The sequence below is a fragment of the Ornithorhynchus anatinus genome, chromosome 2 (genome assembly GCF_004115215.2).
Source record: "Ornithorhynchus anatinus isolate Pmale09 chromosome 2, mOrnAna1.pri.v4, whole genome shotgun sequence".
Classification (NCBI taxonomy): domain Eukaryota; kingdom Metazoa; phylum Chordata; class Mammalia; order Monotremata; family Ornithorhynchidae; genus Ornithorhynchus; species Ornithorhynchus anatinus.
Window position 1 is genome coordinate 43,084,720 of NC_041729.1, and position 23,288 is coordinate 43,108,007.

Below are 23,288 nucleotides of genomic sequence, written 5' to 3' on the forward strand. Positions count from 1 at the left end.
TTGCAGACCATTGCAAGTCCTGGTCTGGTGTTCCCATCTATCCCTGAATTTCCTGAAGCTTCTATTCAAGAAAAGCAATGCTGCTCCTGATGGCTACCCACTAGGCTGCTCTGTCCTTTGCTGTAGTCTGCACCGCCACATCCCATTGGTTGAAAGTGTCCTTCCTTCCCCTATTGTGCCATCCGTCTTGTCAAGCTGAAGGTGCCTCTGAACATCTTTGATGGTGTGGAGGGTTTCCTCGGTGCAGATCGTTAGATAATCTCGGGTTTCTCTGGGTTTACCATCGGCTTTTAACACTGTGCAGATTCTACAAAAAAGACTCATAATCATCAGCATGTGTTATGCCTTTGCTGCGACAGCAGAATCTTCAGCTTACATTAGTTTCTGGATTTCTGCCGTAAAGATTTTCAGTGATGCCTTGGCCCGTTCAGATGGAAGAGTTTCCCAGTGAATCAGAGGCTTATTCTCACTTCCAAGTCCCTTGTTATTTCCTCTGACATGACAGCATAGAATAGATTGAGCATGATCGAGCCTGCTGCTATTCAGCCCAGCTCCTCTTATATGGCAAATCCCTGTTAGTACTGACACTCAGCTGATCATATCATTGTGCAGCCGCCAATGATCTTATTGAACTTATCAAGTTGATCAAATTTTGCATAGTAATCAGAGTTTAGGCTTATGAAAATAGAAGTTTTGGTACGAATCCCTGAATTGCTGTAATTGTCTAATGTGCTGCATCGGAAGCCGCACTACAGTGCATGATTAATGATGAATTATTAAGAAAAACTTGGCAGTATCATTATGTAATTGTTCCACACCATCCTTAGGTGAAGAATAAATTAGCATTTTCTTTATTTAATAGTCAGAGAAACTCCTATCCTAGAAGATGAGTGAATTACGAACAGTCATTTGAGCTAGTGGAGCAGCAGAGGGAGAATTCCTCACTCTTCACATTGCATTCGGAAGCTCTCGCTAGCCTCGATCTAGATTGGGAACCACAGGGCCTGAGCTCTGGGACTGGGTCAGGCTGGCTGGGAGCCAGGCCCAACTGAACCTGGAATATCTTAGACTGTCCCTTCCTTTTATTACTAACATGCATAAAGCACTGAATATGTGCAAAGCACTGTAATAAGACTGGGGTAAATAAAGAAATCCACAGTCCCTGGACATGGTCCCTTACTACCCCAGCTATCTAGTTTTTCTTAAAATACCACTCTTTTCTGCAGTTTAGCACCCCTGCCTTCAGGGCTCCCAGAAGCCTCTGGGACCAGACCAAAGTGGGATGGGGAGGTAGGCAATGGCCGCCTCCCAGGCTTGCTTCCCCAAATTGAAGCACCTCCTAGGGTCACCTGCAACCCAGGTGAGTCATTTCCTGTCATCTAACTAGGTTGGTGTAGGGAAAACAGCAGAGAGAACTGGGAATCAGGAGACCTGGTTTCTAGACTCAGCTCCATCATTTGCTTGCTATGAGGGTAAATCACTTATGCCTCTCTGGGCCTGAGTTTGCTATCATATATCATGGTTATAGAATGCCTGCCCTCCATATTAAGACTTAGAGCCCAAGAGGGACAAGTCTGTGCCCCATATGGCTGTTATGAATCTATCCCAGTGCTTGGAGCATAAGGAAAATATTGCTATTAGTACTATTTCTTTTAATCCCTAAAATCATAGCCAGATACTTTGATCTCTTGCCTTGGTAGTCAAAACTAGACTGAAACCTCTCTTCTAGACTGTAAGCTCTCCCTCTAGACTGTAAGATCCCCCTCTATAATGTAAGCTCCTTATGGGCAGGGAATGTGTCTACCAACTCTGTGGTAATGTACTCTCCCAAACACTTAGTAAAGTTCTCTGCACACAGTAAGCACTCAATAAGTACAATCATTTGAGTGGTTGATTGGGTCTCTTCCTCACTATTCCTGCCCTGGTTGTTTGAATAACAGATTGACAGTTTTCTGGGCACATTGCCAGGATTGCATTCTGTGTCTCCATCATCCCCAATGGCACCAGAATTTATTGAGCACCCCCTGTACGCAGAACTCCGTGCTGGACATTTAAGAACATACAATAGGAATAAATGACTCACTGTCCTTGTCCCTTAGGGAGCTTACAATATCAGCCGACTGACATTCATCACCTAATGCTGTGCCCTCTTAGGCCAAGAGGATTCAATGACATTCCACCGCCTATTTGCCTTTTCATTTCTTTTCATGGCTTAGTCACCCAAATGCTTTCAGATGTAGTTTGTAGAAAACAAAAAGCAGCAGAAGCTCTTTATGTTCTTGGCAAAACCAAGAAAACAAAACTCGATGAGTGGCAAACATCATTCTGGAGTGCATTAGTTATTGCTCATGCATTCATTCCTTCAAAAGGGAATTCCTGAAGCTGAAAATGCTAAGAGCAAGAAGTCAGTAAGTAGGCTTCAATGAGAAGAAAAAAGAAATTCTTAAAATCCCTGGGGAGGTTATAAGGCTACAGTCGCTTGTCGTTCCACAAGAACAGTAAACACATACTTGCCCATTAGGGTATGGAAAGGTGATTCTGAAATTTCCCAGGAGTGGTTGAGGGCTTGGTGCTGCTATTATTTATACTCCTTCTTGTTCAGTGCCTGATCGCTTGGGTTAGTGGTAATGGAGTCTGATTGACCCCAAATTTCAATAGTATGCAGGCAGTTCAAAACCTTCGGTTGCCAATGAGTTGATCTACATGGAAACAGTTAAACTGTGCCCATGGGCCCAGGAGGTCCTGCTGTTGGCCGAAGCGCTAGTTCCAGTTCATTTTCGCCACTTGGTTGGTCCACCTTAGAAATGCTGCAAAAGGAAAAACAAAATATTTTTTAAGGCATAGGGCCTGAGGGTTTCTTTATTGATGAATATGATGAATGCCATTTAGCAAAACTGTGGATTTGAGGATAAAAAATTCTAGAAAATCATGCTGCACCTGAGTCACATGTCATGGACAGACTAATCAGCATCTTGAATGAGAATTGGCTTTACTATCTGGAATGATTCTCTGGTTTTGTGTCAAATGCCCCTATGGACATGTAAGACTCCTTTTTTTTTTAAATATCATATGAGGTTGATAAATTGCAGCCACACCTAACTTTTTTGTTGAACACAAACCAAAGGGGTGTGAATGTGATTGCAATGGATTTAATGGGAACATTTGAATCTGGTCTGGCACTTTTGCTAAATGAAAGCATTATCGTGTCTTGAAGGAATGACTGCCCCCCACCCTGCCTCAACTGGAAGGTGGACAAAGCACTGTAAGACCATTAGTTATGCATTTATGCATTTGGTATTTTCACTTGAACCACATTTAGATCTACATCTTGTTCCCAAGGAAACCCTGAAGGTCTAAGAGCAACAAGAAATTCAGTTTAAAATCAAGCCATTCCCAATCATGTGTTATAAATTAGAGCACTTTGAAATGTAAGATGATGTGCAGCTGGCTGTTCCCAAGGATTACAAGAGGCAGAGAAATCCTTAATCACAAGAGCTTGGGCCCAAGGAAAATGATAATTTAGAGAGATTCCTTGCTCCAGCCACTTTTCCTAAGATAGGACAAGGAAAAGCTGCCGACTCCAATTTTGCCACATTGATTGCTACCTCAAACACTGGTAGTCATTGGTAGCAGCAAATGTGTAGCACAGAACTCTAAAATCAGCACCAAAATCTGGAGCATAAAGATATGCTTAACTTGGGGGGGGAAAGAGACTTGAATCTTTTTTGGGAGAATGTGCTTCTTGAGTTTTCCACTCTGGCTAAGCACATTTTCAAACGGAAAGGAAAGAAAGAAAATTGAGGAAATCCTTCATGTCGACACCAAAGAAAATATCTCAATGCAACAGAATGCAATTTAGTGTTCTTTTGGGATATGGAGATACATAACAAATTTCATCACTATGCCTCCATGGTTTAAATACATTTACGATGTGGTGTCAATCCTATTTTTAAATAATGACCCTCCCTTTAAATAATGATAGAAATAACTTGTCTCTACATTTCAGGGGGAAACACCCATTGCTTGAGAAAGAGAATAAACTGGTCTACATTTAAAAGCATCAAAATGAGCAGTAAGAATGTAGCCACGTTAGTGCTTATTTGAAATTCTGGGAACATAGATCGAGCTGCAGCTGCAACCATGAAGTCCTGGGTCTCCCTGGAACAATGTTATCCTCTCATACTCATCATTTCTGAGGTCACGTTCCATCCCCTCTAGAGCTAGGTGGGTGGGGAAAAAAATAAGGAGAAATTCATCAATTAAGAGGCTACATGGCAACAGGAGAGTCTTTAAAAATGCTTTTTTACCTACTCTATTTTCAAACGTCAACTTTTCTAAGTAATTTGAAAACTAATAGTCCTGTAACATTTTCAACCATTCCGTGACCCTTAAAATAGTCAATGTAAAGTCACCTATCAAGGGACCATGGCTTAAAGCTTTCCCCAGAGACTAGAATAGTGTTTTGCACAAATGAATGTGATACTACTACTACTAATAATCATAATATGAATATTTTTCTGATGTCCTTAAAAAGGAAATGTGCCTCTCCAAGCCCTTAATTTACTTCCAAGGGAAGGATAGAGACATGAAAAAGAATAAGGTCCTTGTTCAATAATAATGACAATAATTATGGCATTTGTTAAGCACTTACTCTGTGCTAAACACTGGAGTGGATATAAGTAAATCAGGTCAGACACTATCCTTGTCTCACATGGGGCTCACAATCTTATTCCCCATTTTATGGCTAAGGTACCTGAGACCCAGAGGAGTCAAGTGACTTGCCAAAGATCACACAGCAGATGACTGGTGGACTCAGGATTAGAACCCAGGTCCTTCTGATTCTCAAGCCCATATTCTAGCCATTAGGCCAGGCTGCTTTTCTCTCAAAGCTGTAATGATCACATACAGTTAATCCCAGTTCTGGAGGATAGATGCTCCTAGTGCAGATGCATCATAAATTTGAAGCCCACTTGCTGAGTCCTGTGCCCAAAGGATAATGATATTCCAGAACAAAATACACTCTCCCAGACATTGTTGCTGAAACCTATGATTACCAATGAATTGGCTCCCTGAAGAAACATGAGATAAGCAAGAAATTTCTGCTTGCCAGAAACAATACTAGAAGAGTTCATCTGATAACTGTTCACCTCCAACTGATAACAGAACGGAAGAATGGTAGTCAAGAAACATTTTCATTGGCTCTACTATGTGCCAGGCACTATATTTAAAGCTGGAGTAGATACAAGCTAATCAGGTTGGACACATGTCCCTCAACAGGTCCCGGTTTTAATCCCAAATTTACAGATGAGGTAACTGAGGCCCAGAAAAGTGAAGTGACTTGCTCAAGGTCATACAGCAGGAGGGAAACAACATGGGCAAGTGGAAAGAGCACAGACCTGAGAGTCAGTGGACCTGTGTTCTCATACTGGCTCTGCCACCTGCTTGCTGGGTGATCTTGGATAAATTTACTTCACTTTTCTATGCCTCAGTTTCCTCATCTATAAAATGGGGTTATAATACCTGTTCTCCCTCCTATCGACTAAGAGCCATGTGTGGGACAGGGACTATGCCTGACCTGATTATCCTGTAAGAATACCAGTATTTAGTACAGTGCTTGGTACACAGTAAGTGCTTAACAAACACCATTATTATTATTATTATTAAATGCTAGTCAAAGCCAAGCAGGTCTGAGCTAAAGTTCTACCTGGAAACCAAGACATAGCCTAGTAAATATTCAAATTTTGTCAATTAGTTTGTATCTTTCCTGCATCTCCCTTTGCCTCTCCTCACTGCCTTCCCCCACTTCTCATGATTCAAATTTAGAGGTCCATAATCTTATGTGTCTTATTTCCCACCTATGATTTGGGGAGCTCTTCAATCATCTGGTGTGACATAATGATCTCACAAATATCAAAAGGCTTTTACTTTTCCTAAGAACTACAGAAATGTGCAGCAGTAGCACAGTAATCAGAATTGAACTTCATCAAACAATTTTTTAATGTGTATCCCTTTTTGAAATATGTTTTCTAACGTGCAGCATATTTTTAAAACTCTGAATGTACCAGTATTTTATTTTCTCTACTGAATCACTGAGCTGGTTTTTGTAATTATGAAAAGTATATCTCCCAGTTGTATGGTCCAGAGCCAGCTTCAGGCAATAAGCATTGTAAACTGTTGCCTCAGACCACAACTTGGTGAGGCAGCTGCACCAGACGCCTAAAGATGGCAGCTGCCCAATGCTTGTCAAAGATGGCTGCCACATGACAACAACAAGGTAGCAGAATGGCCTTGTAGATGGAGCACAGGCCTCAGAGCCAGAAGGAATCTGAGTTCTAATCTCAGCTCTGTCACTTGTCTGCTGTGTGATCTTGGACAAGTCACTTAACTTTTCTGTGCCTCAATCACCTCATCTGTAAAAGGTGGATTAATAATGTGAGCTATATGTGGGACATCTATCTTCTATCTACCCCAGCATTTAGTACAGTGCCTGGCACATAATAAGCGCTTAACAAATACCATAAAAATAATGTTAATAGTAGCAACAATAATAATAACAATGATATTTGTTAAGCACTTACTATGTGCTAGTCAGTCAATCGTATTTATTGAGCTTTTATTGGGTGCAGAGCACTGTACTACATTCTTGGGCGAGTACAATGTAACAACATAACAGATTCCCTACCAAGCACTCTGCATCTCTAATTTGCCCTCTAACCCTCCTTTATAGACTGCTTCTCCATGAATTTATCGAAAACCTATTAAAGTTATCACTATTTTCTATCTGCACAACTTCCTCTGTATCTAATTCCAAGGGCTAACCACCCACGGTGTGAAGAAGTATTTTCTTGGGTTTGTTTTGAAACTACCACATTGAGCTTGTGTGGATGTTTATTTGTCCTAGTGTTGTGAGATTTGTTGAATAATAATTCTATTTTTACCTTGTCCACACCCTAATGCCCTCCAGCAAATTACCACAGCTAAGTAGCCAAATCTACTAAGGAAATCTAATAAATCTACCAAATCTACTAAAGAAAGCAGTGTAGGAAGGGGAAAATTTGATTTTTGATTGAGCAACATTACTATATCAGAGATAGGGCATAGAAAGGACCAATCTGGATTCTGAAAATCTGGGTCCTTTTATTTTTGAAAATTTAGGACTGATTCTAGGGCTCTTTTCCAGACAGAGACTATCTCTCTATTCTAAGAGTGGTTTCAGAGTAATGCTGAGTTTCTGTAAGCAGTGACTTTTATTTAAAATGACCCAAAAAATATACATTCTTGAAACTACTTCCTGTGTCCTGAAGCAGGAAATATAGCAAAATGGAAGCCCACACAGTTGAGACAGGACTCCTTTAAAATCAATGGGAATAACTATTTGTATGGCATCTGATGAAAGTTTTTCTTCTCAAACCAGCTGCAGAGAGTTTTTTTTTAATAATGTGTGAAGTCTAAAGAAAATATCATGCTGTTCGCTAGGCAGTCCTGTTCCAAATGTTGAACATTTCCCCTTGCCAAGTGCTGACAAAAATAACCTTGTTTTAGTCTTTAAAGTGTGGTGAAGGTCAGAGAAGTAACACCGCTAAACTGACATCTCGGTATTTTGTGTTTACTCTTCGTCAGTGACTCGCATATCAGAGTTGCTCAGTTTTATAAGTCAAAACAAGAAGTTGCTAACTAGGAGAACTGCCTAGGGTCTCTGTTTCTTCGCTGAAAAATCAAGCACTGTTTCCATCTCCTCCTCCTCCTGCTCTTCCCAACCCCCACCCCTTCCCAGATTGGCCTTTGCAACTTCACAAACAGTTAAATCTCAAACCTCAGAGTATAGTTGGCATAGTACAGTATAATACCCCTAGACTGTAAGGTCCTTGTGGGCAGGGAACATGTCTACCAACTGTGTTATGTTATAATCAGTGATACTTTACTGAGTGCTTGCTGTATGCAGAGCACAGTACAGTAGCATCGCCTGGTGGAAAGAGCACGGGCCTGGGAGTCAGAGGACCTAGGTTCTAATTCTGATATTGCCACTTGTCTGCTGTGTGACCTTAGGAAAGTAACTTCACTTCTCTGTGCCTTAATTACCTCAAAGAGGGATTAAGACTGTGAGCCCCATTAGGGACAGGGACTGTTTCCAACTATCTTGTATCTACCCAGTGATTAAAACAGTGCTTGGCACATAGTAAGCGCTTAACAAATCCCACAATTATTATTATTATTGTTACAGTCTAGAGGGGGAGACAGACATCAATATAAAGAAATTTATATTATATAATAGTATTATATATATTATAAAAATGTATGTATCTACACATAGGTTCTGTGGGGCTGAAGGTGGGGCAAATACGAAATCCCAAAGGGCACAGATCCAAGTGTATGGGTGACGCAGAAGGGAGAGGGAGCTGGGGTGAAAGGGCTAAATTGGGGAAGGCCTCTTGGAGGAGATGCGACCTCAATAAGGCTTTGAAGGTGGGGAGAGTGGTAATCTATCATATAAGGAGTGGGAGGAAGTTCCAGGCCAGAGAGAAGATTTGGGATAATATAGAAGAGATCAGGGCACAGTGAGTAAGTTTGCACTAGAGGAGCAAAGTATGTGAGCTGTGCCACAGCAGGAGATTAGTGAGGTAAGTTAGGAGGGAGCAAATTGAGTGCTTTAAAGCCAAACTCTCCCAAGTGCTTTTGTACAGTGCCCTGCGCACAGCAAATGCTCAATAAGTGGCCTTGCTTGATTGGTAGATGTCTTTGATATTACATTAGGTTACTGTGGGCAGGGAACATGCCTGCTAATTCTGTTATATTGTGCTCCCTCAAGAGCTTAGTACAGTGCTCTGCACATAGTAAGAACTCAATAAGTATGATTGATCGATAAGGGCCAACCAGCAACTCTCCACTACCTCATCCAGTTCTAGATCCTTGTCCTGACAGACAGTTGTAAAACTGTGGTTGTTTCAGTAACCTAAACACACAAGGCTCAGAAGCCACACAGAACAGGGTCTGTATTATTGATTCTCAGAGAACTTGTCAAAATCTTCAAAGTGTTTTACTGAATCCCAAATATATACAGATCAAATGCTCTTCAGATCTCTGGGATAAACTTCAGCCATCAGCCACATTTTTGCCCAAGGGTGCTGGTCCTGAAAGCCCAGGACAATTCAGTCTCAATTCATAACTCCCACTCCCCTCACCCCCACTTTCTCTCTCAGTAATTGAAATATTTTGTAAAGTATTATGTATGAGGAAAGGCTAATAGACTTCGGATGGCTTAATTGGGAGAAAAGTCTGGGGGAGGGTTGACAATGATCTTCAAGTATTGTACAGAGAATAATAACCAGCTGCTTTCTGTCTCCCCTGAGGTCTGATGTGGAGGAAATGGACTTCATGTGTCTCAGAAGGAATTGAAATTAGGCAGAAGAGATTCCTGAATGTGAGGGCTGTGGGACACTAGAGGGTCTTAGTTTTGCTTTTTTTCAAGCAGAGCTATCGCACTTGCGGTGGATTAGAAAGCACAGCAGAAACTTTCAAATTCAAAGTTTTTATGCTAATATTGTCATTATGACATATTAAGCGCTTGTTATTTGCTAAGGGCAGAAGTAGATACAAGTTTTCAGATCATAATACCTCTCTCCCACAGAGTTCACAGTATATCCTATGTCCATTTTACATTTGAGGAAACTGAGGTTGAGAGATCTTCAGTGATTTTCCCAAGGCCACACAGTTGATACACAGCTGGGTCACCTGACTCCCAATCCCATGCTCTCTCCACTAGGCCATAACTTGGGGAAGTCACTTAATTTATTTGTGTCTCAGTTTTCTCTTCTGTAAAATGGGGACTTAATACCTGATCTTGTTCCTATTTAGACGTGAGTCATATAGGGGACAGGGACTGTGTCCAACTTGGTTATCTTGACCTACCCTGATGATTAGTACAGTGTTTGGCACACAGTAAGCACTTAAATACCACAGTTATAACACATTCAACTGGGAGGACAGCCAGTCAGTAAACAACGTTTAGTAGGAGGCCAACTTCCTTGTATTTCTGTCCCCAGATGACAGAGTGCCACATAGCTGGTTTTCTAAGAATTTCAGAACTTTGCAAAATGTCTTCCCAGTCCCCAGAATGACCCCATGGTAACTAATCTACATCTTATGAATATAATCACTGTTAGAAAGTGTTTTTTTAAAGTAATTTAGGAAAGAAAAATGAGTACAACAGGTGAAGGGGTTGGGCCAACCAACAACCAAAGCAGGCTTAAGGACTTTAGTTTGAATAACTAAAAATCAAGTTAAACAACAACAACAACCCAAAAAGGAGTCATGGTGAGTCAGATCAGGAAACAGAGCTCACTATCTTATTTATGTCCTTAGGAATTCAGGGTTCCATGGAGAATGCGATTGAAAATGCCCTGCTTTACTCAGTTGGATGGTGGCGGAGTTTATTACTAGAGTGTTCCCCAGCTTGGAATGTGATGTCAATATCATGTGCAGGAGGCTGTAGAAACTGGTGCTGGATTTTTAGGTGATGGCCACGACAAAGATGGATTGTATGAAGTACAGGGTCAGCCTTCTCTACCTCCTGAATACTCTGACCCTCAGTAACCTCCATCTCTACCTTTCATACAACCTGTCACTCACCAAGAGAAACAAACTGTGGCTTTTGCTTTTTATATGAGTGAGATATGAGGCACGGGGGTATCGGAAGAATGAAAAGATCGGAGAACCATTACTTTACAGTATAGGGTACTGAATTAGTAACCAGGAGCACTGGTTTTTAGTCTGAACCTGCTATTCACAGGCCACTGGCTATGGCAAAGATGAGGATAACGTAGGCTGAAATGATTAAAACTCTTTCTGGCTCTGTTGAACATTGGGTACAATGAGAGAAATTTCACTTAATGTTTTGGAGCGTGAGAAGATTGCACCTATAGGATTCAGCAATAAATTTCTTCTTCCACCTCTTTCATATCATTATACAGTTAGGTTAATTCTGTGAGAGCAGAATGGTGGCTTCTTTCTTCTACTGAATCTTAGAGCTCACTGCAGGAGTCACACCATGGACAAAAAGCTTTATCTTAAGATGAATCATTCAGCATGTGCCATTATAGACTTAATTAACCAGGATACATCTAGTTAGGGAGCCCAAGGCATTGATGCACTAGTTTCTCATCCAGATTTGCTCATAATAATTATTACTCTTATTATTGTTATGGTATTTGTTAAGCCCTTTGTGCCAGATGCTCTACTAAGCGCTGGGGTGAATACAAGCAAACTGGGTTGGACACAGTCCTTGTCCCATGTGGGGCTCACAGTCTTAATCCCTATTTTACAGATGAGGTCACTGAGGCACAGGGAAGTGAAATGTTTGCCAAGGTCACACAGTAGGCAAGTGGAAGAGCCGGGATTAGAACCCATGACCTTCTGACTCCCAGGCCCGTGCTCTATCCACTACCCCAGCCTGCTTCTACCACTCTGTAACGTTGATTTTCTTTCCATGTTTTTGCAGCAGTTCAGAGTATCGGTAAGTTTTGGAAATCGATACCACTGAGTTGCTGAACCAAATGTGATCTCCCAAAAAGCTCACCCCTGTTGGCAAGACATATTTATCTCTTGGCTCCTCCCCACTTTGGAAGGGCAGACAATCTTCCGAAACATTGTTTTCTGCGACTTGGGAGGTCAGAATTAAGAGTTTTCATTTGGGGAAACAGTGACCAAATTCGCATGGCAAGCACGTTTTCAAAGAGGATGGGTTTTGCTACGAATTTCTGTTTCTAACTGGTATCTGCTTAAGGTAAATCAAATCTTCTGTTTCAGAACAATCCATTGCAGGGAGAGCATTGTGTGGACAATAGAAACCTGGGCTTGTTGTCCCATCTCAATGTCCAGCAAAGCTGTCTGGACAGTAGCTTATCCACCTATTAGCAGAGATTTGTCTTCCAACTCAATCTGTTGCTTCCTTAAGGGAGCTGTCAAGGCAGCCCTAAAGTCCAGGCAGCTTGACAGTGAAAAGAGAGGCCCAGTGTAGCTCCCCTAGTCCTCTTCTCCAGCAGTGATAAACTATGGGCACTCGTCCTGGGTCAACGAGAAGACGTCCCCTCCCAACAAAAAACCCAACTCTCTTTAGGCTCAAACCTACTCTTTCAGCCTAGTTGAGAAGCAGCATGGTCTAACTGAAGCAGCATGGGCCTGGGAGTCAGAGACTCTGGGTTCTAATCCCAGTTTACACCACTTACCTGTTATGTGACCTTGGGCAAATCACTTACTTTCTCTGTGTCTCAGTTCTCTTATCTGCAAAATAGGGATTCAATACCTATTCTCCTTCCTATTTTTTTTTTTTGTATTTGTTAAGCACTATGTGCCAAGCACTGTTCTAAGTGCTGGGATGATAATAATAATAATTATGGTATTTAAGTGCTTAACTATGTGCCAGGCACTGTACTAAGCGCTGGGGTGGATACAAGCAGATTGGGTTGGACACAGTCCCTGTCTCATGTGGGGCTCACAGTCTCGAATCTCCATTTTACAGATGAGGGAACTGAGCCCCAGAGAAGTGAAGTGACTTGCCCAAGGTCACACAGCAGACAAATGGCAGAGGCAGGATTAGAACCCACGTGTCTGCCTCCCAAGCCTGTGGACTGTGAACCCCATGTTGGACCTTAACTATTTTGTATCTAGTATTTTGTATCTATTTTGTGTCTTTGGCACATAGTAATTGCTTAACAAAAAGCACAACTATTATTAGTTGGAAAAATCATCACCAAGATTACAAATCCTTTTTAGGGTCAAATTGAAAAGGAGACTGATTCTAGTTTTACCCTGATTAGATTCAGCCACAGGGAGAGTAAAGATTGTCTATTCATTAGGGACATAACGTACTTTCTTGCAAATAATTGTTTAGCCAATTCAGTTCAGCGGCTCAGCTACCTCTCTTTTTATTTAGGAACTAAAAAAAAAAGTAGAAAAAGAGCTTGCATTCTTGATTTAATAATAAATGACAAGTATAAAACAGTTTCATCTTATGATTCACAGAGCCCAAAGCACTTAATAGGTTAAATGACATTTTCTTGGGGAAGTTAGCTTAAGAACTGGGACAAAGTTAAGCTCTTTGGGTAGTCACAGTCACTCATTCAGTCTTCAAGGAGTCTCTTTATGCACTGGATCAGGAATTTGGAAAGCTATATTAACATGTTTAGTTCACTAGGGTATCACTGAGCGAAGTGCATAACATTACTAAGGAGTCATGTAGGCATTGGGGAAATCTGGCTTATTATCCCATTTCTTCTCTTGATAGCCCTGGCAATTCACAAGAGTCCTAATGATCAACTTGATTTTACCAAGGGGGAAATGGAAGCACAGTGAGGTTAATTGATTTACCCAAGATCACGCAATCAGTAATTGGAAGTCAGGTAATCTTGACTCCCATCCAAGGCCCTTTTCAGAGATTTTCTTTCCTCTGATATTGTTTCTCCATGTTTGAATATACAGCCTGTTCAATTTAATGGTAACAGTTTGGATAGAGAGAAAAGGGCAGATTTTAGCAATGCTGTGAAGCTGCATGGCCTAGTGGCAAGAGCACAGGCTTGGGAGTCAGAGGACAGGGTTCTAATTCCGGCTTTGCCACTTGTTTGCTGTGTGATCTTGGGCAAGTCACTTAATTTCTCTGTTCCTCATTTACCTCATCTGTAAAATGGAGATTAAGCATGTGAGCCCCACCCAGCCAGGGATAAAAGCTGCTCCAGCACACTCTTGGATGCCCCCATCCCCACCAAGCTTTGAGCATATTTTATGTATTTGTTTTGTGTTCTAAAAGTTTCATCACTCCTGATGTTCCTATTCATTCATTAGTATTTAGTGAGAACTTACTATGTGCACAGCACCGTACTAAGCTCTTGGGATGTACAATTCTCCAATCCCTTCTTGCCATATAAACTCTTAGCTTTTGAACCCCCCCCCCGAGGGCCAAGGACCGTGTCTAATTCCCACCTGAACATTCTCTCCCAGCATTCAGTATAATGGTCTGCACGCAGTGTTTAATAAATACTATTACTACTACTATTAGTCCAGCTCATGTTTATACAGGCTGCTTTATCATCATTACAGCATTGCCTAGTGGATAGAGCATGGGCCTGGGAGTCAGAAGGATTTGGGTTCTAATTCCGGCCCCTTCACTTGTCTGCTGTGTGACCTTAGGCAGACACCTCACTTCTCTTTGCCTAAGTTACCTCATCTGCAAAATGGGGATTAAGACTGTGACCCCCATGTAGGACTGGGTCTGTGTCCGACTTGATTTTCTTGTTTCCACCCCAGCATTTAGTACAGTGCCTGACACATAGTAAGTGCTCAACAAATACCACAATTGTTATTATTATCAGTGTGCTCACTACATAACTTTAGGTCAGTCTTGCTGATGATGACCTTGTGGCATAAGGAGGTCAAGTGGCTTGCTCAAGGTTACCCAGCACTTTAGAAGCAATGGGTGGTTCAGAACATTTTTTTTTGGATTTGTTAAGCACTTACAAAGTGCTGCGGTAGATACAAGGTAAATAGGCTGGATACAGACCCTGGCCCACATGGGGTGCACAGTCTTAATCCCCGTTTTACAGATGAGGTAACTAAGGCACAGGGAAGTTAAATGACTTACCTAAGGTCACACAGCAGACAAGCAGTGGAGCCAGTTTGAGAACTCAGGTCCTTCTGACTCCCAGGCCTGTATTCTATCCACTGGTTCACACTGCTTCTCGCTTTAGGATTTCAATGGCACAACTAGTTAGACAATGTGCCCACAAAGGAGGCATTAATTTGAATTTGGATGAAGTGTATACAAGGCCTGGCCCAGGACCCTGTACAAGTGAGCGGTTAGTAAATATTATTAGCTGAAAGAAAACACGAGGCAAATGGGTCAAAGGAACTTGACCATGAGGCAGGGAGCCTCAAACCCTGGTACAATGCTGTGCTCTGCCAAGGAGTGTGAACTAGTGGAAAGAGCACAGGTTTGAGTCAGAAGACCTGGATTCTAATACCGGCTCTGCCTCGGGCCTGCTGTGTGAACTTGGGCAAGTCAATTAACTTCTCTGTGCATCAGTTAGCTCATCTGTAAAATGAGATACCTATTCTCCCTCCTACTTAGATTGTGAGCTCTGTGTGGGACAAGGACTGTGTCTGACCTGATTGTCTTGTATCTTTCCTAGAGTTTTAGAACAGTCCTTGACAGAGAGTAAGTGCTCAACAAATACCATAATACTACTCCCTAACCCTTCTTTCTCATCTGAACTCATCTGGGCTGTTTTCCACATTTTTTTTTTGTCTCTGGATTTCTTAGGTGAAACTAAGGAAAAAAAAAAACACAGAAGACTGGAACAGCTCAATCGGAGCCTTTCTCTTCTAGTGTGTTAATAAGTAATTAGGCATTTTCAAAGTCATAATGCTCATCCTATTAAGAGCTGTACTTGCTTTGCTTACTATATGCAATAAATATCCAGCAAAGCCTAGCAGTACCTCAGTTATATGCAGATTTTCATTCCGATACTAATTTTACGGTCTGTTGGCTAAAAAAGTGTATGTAGGCAGTGTTTAAAAAGTGGAGAATTGATCCAATCAAACCTTTAGTACTTCTATGGAGATGTTACAATCTATCACGTTAATCTTCCTTTCCGTGGAGATTGTTGCTTAGGTCAGTGTCAGCAACACCAGCGTCACTGCTTCTGATTACCATCCTACACACAAACACACACACTTTCATTCTTCATCTTCTAGCAGATTAACTCTTCATTTTGAGAGGTACTAAATGACCTAATGACTTCCTACAAAAGTCACCAACCCTCATTACATTTGAGGTCAATAAAGAAAATAGGAAACTCAGCAGAGCAAATCATTCCCAAAGAGGAATTTTGTTTTTTCCCACCTCAATCTTAAGGGATTTTTCTCTCTTGCACTTTCTTGTATATGCATTTCTGACTGGCCAATTTCTTTTTTAGTCCAATTCTGTCAGAGTCCAATATAATGTTGGCTTCCCAGCTAATATTAGCAAGAAGAGAAACATTTCCCTAGGCTTTCTGATCAACTGGGGTGGGGGGAGGAGGAGGTCTATAGATTCTTCCTGGATTTTGCTAAATAATGGACATATTCATTAGCAACTGCATGGTCTAGTGGTGTGGGAGTTTGACTCTTGCACTCACCTAGTGTCACGTCTTGAGTAAGTCACAATCTCCTGGCTTCAGTTTCCTTATTTGTAAAATCAATCAATCAGTGGTATTTACTATGTGCAGAACACTGTACTAAGGACTTGGTACAATACAGTAGATTTCATAGATATGATCCTTGGACACAAGGAACTTGCAGTCTAGAGGTGAAGACAGATAAATTGTACCAAGGGGAAATCATAGCTAACATTATATTAGGACATGTACATAAATGCTGTGGGAAGGGAAGTGAGTGACTGTTAAAGTGCTTAAAGATGAGGGAGGTAAGTGATTTGCCCAAGGTCATAGAGCATATAAGTAGCAGAGCTAGGATTAGGATCTGATTCCCAGACCTGTGCTCTATCCAGTGGGCCTGTGGGCTAATGAGGAGGTAAATAAGTTTATAAGTGCTCTAGTTGGTCGAGGGGATGATGTAACTCTAAGTGCTGGGAGACTCGTCAATTTCAGTACTGCCATAATATGGATTTTCATTCCACATTTTGGCTAAAATGTTGTTAGAGCATTAGAGAATGTTCATGTGACAACGTGAACCCGTTGGATGTGGTGTGCCACTCTGTCAAAGGGATCGGTTTGAGAGCAAACATTGGGCTGGGCAAATAAATACCACAGCACAAGATTACCCTAACATGGAGTTGTACCAGAATTGTACAGGAACACAATCCTGGCATTATGGGAGAAGTGAGTGTGCCCTAGTGGTGTGAACTGTAAGTCCAAACACTCAATCCTCACAGTAGAAGGTATAACTATATATCCACCACCTGCTTGCAACTTTTAAAATGCTTCAAGAGTTTTACTCCTGTATGTCTCAAAGTCAGTTTTTCTTTTACAGACTATTTGGGAATGAAGTGAATGTGAGATCCAGGCTCCAGTCGTAATGGATGAAAACATGCCTGAATCTTCCAATGCCTGAAAAATGTGTGAAACCCATTCATTTTCCCTAGTGACTTGTATTCTCTGAAAATTTAGAATTTCAATACAACCATATCTGGTCCTGGACTGCCCTCATTATTGATCTGTTTGTATATTTCCAACATGGCTGTTTGTTCAATGAATTTACACGTTCAAGGTAATTTCCCCAGGCTTTGAATTATTCTAGTTTCTAGATGAGGCCAACTCAGTTTCAGCATGATTTCTGGTAACATTTCTTTGTTATGGGGGCTGTCTGAGCAGATTGGTTACATAGACCAACCTCCTTGAGCAGATGACCTTTTCGGCACTGGAACTCAAGCAATTTTCTAAAAAGTGAATTGAACAAACTCCAAAGAACTGATTATATTGGGATCACCACTACACACACCTAGCTTAAAACCTACAACAATGAAGATTTCAGCATATACGTTTTATGACCTACCGGCATCTTCTGGGTCGATCTTCCTCTGAGGAAACAATATAGGCTTTCAAAAAGCACCAGATGCGTATACATAAAATGCCAGTGCTGGAAGAATACGAAAATGGAGTTATTTTAACAATCTACATAGTTATTAGCTTTGTATGACAATCTTGCATTTCGTCATCATCTCCCTTTTAATTTACCCAATGTATGGGCTTCATTCTAAAAAAGGAGCTCTGTTAGAAATTCCTTAGACACTCAGTGCATGCATTGCATCCTCGATTACCCAAGGGATGATTAATAATAATAATTATGGTGCTTGTTAAGCATTTATATGTGCCGAGCACCTTTCTAAGCACTGGAATAGATACAAGTTAAGCTGGTTGGACACACAATCCCTGTCCCACATGGAGCTCATGCTCTAAATTCCCATTTTACAGATGAAGTAACTCAGTACCGGAGAAGTTAAGTGACTTCTGACTCCTTCTGACTTTGAGGCCCATGCTCTATCCACTAAACCACACTACTTCCCGCTGCTTCTAAGCGACACTGCTTCTAAGATTAGCCCTCTTATAGTTGACTGGTCTGCTTGTGTTGATTCTTTCTTCATTTTCCTGACTGATATGCATCTCACTGTTGGTTAGTATTTCCATTAGAGGGCGGAGGAATGAGGAATAAGTGAGGTAGGACAAAATGGAGAATTCCTATAATTTCCCAAAAGCTCTGGGCATGGTTTGGTCTAGAAAGGTCATCAATTCTCATGGCCGAAACGAGGGCTTCAGAAGATGTGTAGATTGCATTCATTCATCTTGGCATGAATGAGCGAGAGATGGTGGTATTTGGAAAGAAAAACACCATTGTACTTCACTTAAGTGAAGGGCCTGTGAAGTTTCAGAACACCTTGGAAAGTGTCTGAGTCATTTAGAATTGAACTTTAGGGGACAACTCTGTGAGGGATATGAGGATCACCTACCTGGTGGATTTCCAGCAAGGGTCGTGTTGGGTGTGAAGCAGCGTTGCCTAGTGGATAGAGGATGGGTCTGGGAGTCTGAAATGCTTTGTACAGTGCCTGGCACACAGTAAGTGCTTAACAAATATCATTTAAAAAAACCCAAAGAAACCCACCAGGGGCTGGATTCTAATCCCCACTCCTCCACCTGTCTGCTTTGTGACCTTGGGCAAGTCACTTTACTACTCTGTGCCTCAGTTCCCTCATCTGTAAAATGGGCATTGACTGTAAGCTCCATGTGGAACATGGACTGTGTCCAACCTAATTAATTTGCATTTACCCCAGCACTTAGAACAGTGGCTGGCACATAGTAAGCACTTAACAAATACTATTAAGCCACTGCCTTCACCCCCTCACCTCTAGGGCAGAACACCTACCTTTGCTCTTTCCAGGCTTCCAAAAAGAACTGAAGCATCAGAGAAGGCCTGCAAAGACATCCAATCAGGTATTACTCACCCGTTTATCTCTTTGAAACCTGCTTGCCACTCCCAAAACCCATCCCACCTACTCCCCCTGTAGAAACCCCATACCCCTTTTAATAATAATAATCATATTTGTTAAGCGCTTACTATGTGCTAAGTGCTGTTCTAAGTGCTGGGGTAGATACAAGGTAATCAGGTTGGACTCAATCCCTTCGCCATATGGGGCTCACAGTCTTAATCCCCATTTTACAGATGAGGTAACTGAGGTACAGAGAAGTAAAGTGACATACACAAGGTCACACAGCAGACAAGTGGCAGAGCTGGGATTCGTTGGGTTGTTCTGACTCCCACGCCTGTGCTTTATTCACTAGGCCATGTATCACTCCAAATGAACAGTTGGCATCTATGATCCAAACTCATCCATGATAGAATCAGTCATTCAATCGTACTTACTGAGTACTTACTGTGTGTAGGACACTGTACTAAGCACTTGGGAGAGTGCAGTATAACAATAAACAGAGACATTCCCTGACCACAACCAATCTTGGCAGCCCATGCATGAGGAGATGCCATTGGGGGCCAAGGTCTGTGAGGTGAAAAGAAAAGTATTTAGTTTTTGCCCTGTGGGTTTCTTCACTGTTTTCTTAATCATCTGTCCAGCTTCTTCCATTCAGTGTTTTTGAGACTGCCCCAAAAGGTTTGTTCTGTTCAAAAGTTGAAGATCCATTTCTGGAGCAAGTCAGGACACAATGAGCCTATTGGAAAGCTTGGTAGCGCTACTGCTCTACAGGCAGGGCAAAACACGAACCACTTTTTGAACAATATATGTTCACTTGGCTGCACCTGGATTTTACCTCTCCCCACTTAAAGACAAGATGATCTTTACATCGTCCAATTTCTAACAGCCAAGATTCATTTGTAAGAGATTGGTAAAGTATAAAAAGCGTAGTTCAGATGTGAGGAAAAGGGTTATGCCCATAGTACAACAGTTCCAGTACAGAAAAGGGGCAGCCTCTTTAGGAGATTTCCCTAAATTTATAATACCTTACCTTCTGCCTCAAGTAACAGGGAGAGCTAAGTGTAAAGCAGGAAGTCTGTGGGTCTTTGGTTTCTTCTGGATCTCTAGTATTGAAAATCCCAAGCTGATCTTTTCCTATATGTTCTGACCTGGATCCCTAAATTTTCCCTGTTCTTCTACTTAACCAAAAGATTTGTTACTGGTTCCTGATCCTATGGGTGAAAAGGCAGATTGTATGCTAGAAAGGTTATCTTATCTCCAGTTTTGCAACAAGATGCTTGTGACATTTTAGCAGCATAAAAATCAAACTCTTTCCTCTATTCTATGGTTTTCTTTTGGCTACGTGGTGTTTGATCAAAATTGAGCCCACTAATGCAGCTGGGGTACACATTTGCTATATCTTTATTGCACTTTTACCACATTGCAAACAATTCCACAAAAATGCTGCAAAATTAAGCCTATCACTGCCGAGTGCAGCTTTACCCAGATATGTATATATTTACACAAAACTATCAAAAGCAAATTCAGAAAAGTAGCAGCTCTACTACGCCTGTCTAGAAAGATAAGAACTGTTACTTCATGATAGATAAATAGTACAACTCGTCATTTTACATCACTTTGTAAAACCAACATTCAAGTATTCTCTGTCAATGAACAATTACTGAAATTCCATTTGGATGAACCACTGCATTTCTAAGTTTGCATCTTAACCCTTCAAATGCTGACATTCAGTAAGAAAGCCATTTGTTTAAATTGGGCCTGGCAAATGAAAGCACTTCAAGGGTTAACATGAAAGACCAAGTGAACTGTCACCTAGAATAAATGGTGAGACATCAAAATTCTGCTGCCCCTCCCTTAATGAATTTGGTAGGTAGGTCTCTGGTTTATATATATATGTCTATATATATATACACACCATATATAAATACAAAATATTAAATAAAGGCCTCCTTTCTGTACAAAAAGGACAGAATGCAATTAATTGCCACCAATTCATGTCATCTGTCAATGCCAAACCTTTCATATTCTGTTACAGGAACTAATTAAAAGCATCACCTTAGACTTATTTTCTTAATTATTCAATCCTTCTCTGAGTCTACACTTTACCTACTTTGGGAACAATTATATCCTCATTTCTGAATTCATTGAATTCACAAAGTGGCATACATAGTCTCTTGCAAGACTTTTTTCTTCTTCGAACTTAGCTAGTAAAAACAAAGCAATCTAATGTCACGACCTTTTGGTTGTAAAAGTGTTGTCAGTGTCAAAGTCATTTTCAACCACGCTGTTAAAGCCATCTTTTTCTATGCAGTCCCTAACCGCTTGGAGAACAATCCGCAAACGTCTGTCCATTGCTTCTAAGTGTAACTGATAGAGGATGGGAGCAACTTTGTCTTTCATTAAAGATTCTTCCATTAAGTGACTCAGTTTATACTCTTCCTTGGCTAGCAATTGTAATCGCAGATAGGTTGATTTCCGTATCCTGTGAAAAGGAGATGGAGAATGAGTTGGTCCTATGCATCTAGACATTCTCTTCATTCTAGAATGGCAGGGGGAGGTCTGCCCCTTTTATACACTAACAACTGTGGTATTTGTTAAGCATTTTCTAGGTTCCAAACACTCTACTAAGCAGTGGGATAGATACCATGCAATCATATCAGACATGGTCTTTGCCCATCACGGGTCTCAGAGTCCAAGGGGAAGGGAGGACAGGTATTTCATCCCCATTTTACAGATGAGGCAACTGAGGAACAGAGAGGGTAGTGACTTGCTGGAAGTCACACATCTAGCAAGCCAGGGTTAGAAACCAGGTCTCCTGACTCTCAGTCCTATGGTCTTTAAAAAAAAACCATGCTACTTATTAACTGCTTACTTTGTGCCAGGCATTGTACGAAGCCCTGAGGTAGATTCAAGATTGGACACAGTCCCTGTCCCATATGGGGCTCACAGTCTAAGAAGGAGGGAGTAGGATTAAATCCCCACTTTACAGATGAGGAAACCGAGGAACAGAGAACTTAAGTGACTTGCCCAAGATCACAGAGTACATAAGTAGCAGGGCTGGGTGTAGAACTCAGATCCTCTGACTTAAAGGCCCACACTCTTCCCACTAGGCTATGCTGCTTTTCCAAAGATATGCTATTTTTGATGCATTTATATGCCACAAGAGATCTTAAATTTCTGTTTATACAAATTTTCAGGCTAAATGAGAGTCCTTCAACCAGGTCCTGCTTACTGGGATGTCCGGAGAAGTAGGGGAATGAGAATTAATGACTCTGTATGGGCACACATGCTTCACCTTCCCCACTGAATGCTGCATCTTTCTCTAGAAATCCCCAAAGGGCCCAGATCACAGGACTAGACCTTTTGGTTTTTGGCCTCCAAACCAGAGGGCACAACAATCTCCACTGCCCTTCATATAGCAAGGAATCGACTCTCATCAATAAACAAAAGAAAACCTGGACCGATACACTGCCCACTTTTCTTCCCTCAAGAAATCTTGCTTTGCGTTGAAACTATCAATCCCAAGGGTCATACGTACCCCAAGGGGCCTCCCCTTCCTCTTTATTCACATTCCTACTCTCTGGCTCTGCCTTTCTTTCTTTTTCTTCCCTTTCCCATCCTTGTTATGAAAACGAAGGGTGTGATCTCATTTCCTCTTTTTCCCTAGCAGAGTGCTGTTGTTTTTAAGCCATTCCTTTTGATTTCTAATGGATTAGGCTTCCACATGTAAGTGATAAAAATGGACAGAGGATGTACCTGCAGCATTGATTTAAAGGCACCAAAATGGAAAGCTCATCATGTGAATATTTTCCAAACCTAGTGAAGAAAAGAAAAATACAATCACATAGAGAACTCATTGTCAAAAGCACCACGTGTTCCTTAAAAGTCAAGAGACAAAAAAATAGGCCATTGTCTGAGCTAAGTAGGCTTTCAAATCGGGGCAAATAGCAGCATCTTGGCATAACTGAAGGAAAGTCGAGATGTTAGGAAATTCTGGGATTGAACTGTCAAGTTTCATAATCAACCATCCCAGCTTCTGCATCTTCCATTTCCTCCCCCTCCTTTGTCTCCTCTGCCCAGGGTGGGAGGTCTTCCCAATCTTAGGGGGTTGGGTCCCCTGTACTTTACTCCAAGAGAGTGGGCTAAACTGCCCCTCAACACATGCCGCCCTGACTCTGCCTCATCAATCAATGGTATTTATTGAAAGCTTTCTGTGTGCCGAGCACTGTACACCAGACTGTAAGCTCCTTCTGGGCAGGGTACATGTCTACTAACTTTGTTGTGTTGCTTGTATAAATCCCAGAGTTTAGAGCAGTGCCTG

The 23,288-nt window shown here is 41.5% G+C and overlaps 1 protein-coding gene and 1 long non-coding RNA gene across 4 annotated transcripts in view; both read right to left on the reverse strand.

Moving 5' to 3' along the window:
* Positions 1–1,830: 1,830 nt before the first annotated feature.
* On the reverse strand, positions 1,831–18,999 carry LOC114806528. Of its 2 annotated transcripts, XR_003754564.2 has the most exons (4): positions 18,904–18,999; positions 17,539–17,622; positions 15,589–15,701; positions 1,831–2,807 (listed from the first exon to the last, which is right to left on the reverse strand). It is a non-coding gene; the product is annotated as an uncharacterized LOC114806528 (long non-coding RNA). The 2 variants fall into 2 exon arrangements; XR_003754565.2 differs by lacking the exon at positions 15,589–15,701.
* Positions 19,000–20,345: 1,346 nt separating this feature from the next.
* Positions 20,346–23,288, reverse strand: part of FAM20C (FAM20C golgi associated secretory pathway kinase) — a 96,723-nt gene continuing 93,780 nt past the window's right edge. For both annotated transcript variants that reach the window (XM_007656042.3, XM_007656035.3), the window contains exons 9-10: positions 22,724–22,783; positions 20,346–21,449 (exon numbers count right to left, since the gene is read on the reverse strand). In XM_007656042.3, coding sequence (XP_007654232.1) covers positions 21,197–21,449; positions 22,724–22,783 — 313 coding nt within the window. In that variant the 3' untranslated portion in view covers positions 20,346–21,196. The remainder of the gene's footprint in view (positions 21,450–22,723; positions 22,784–23,288) is intronic.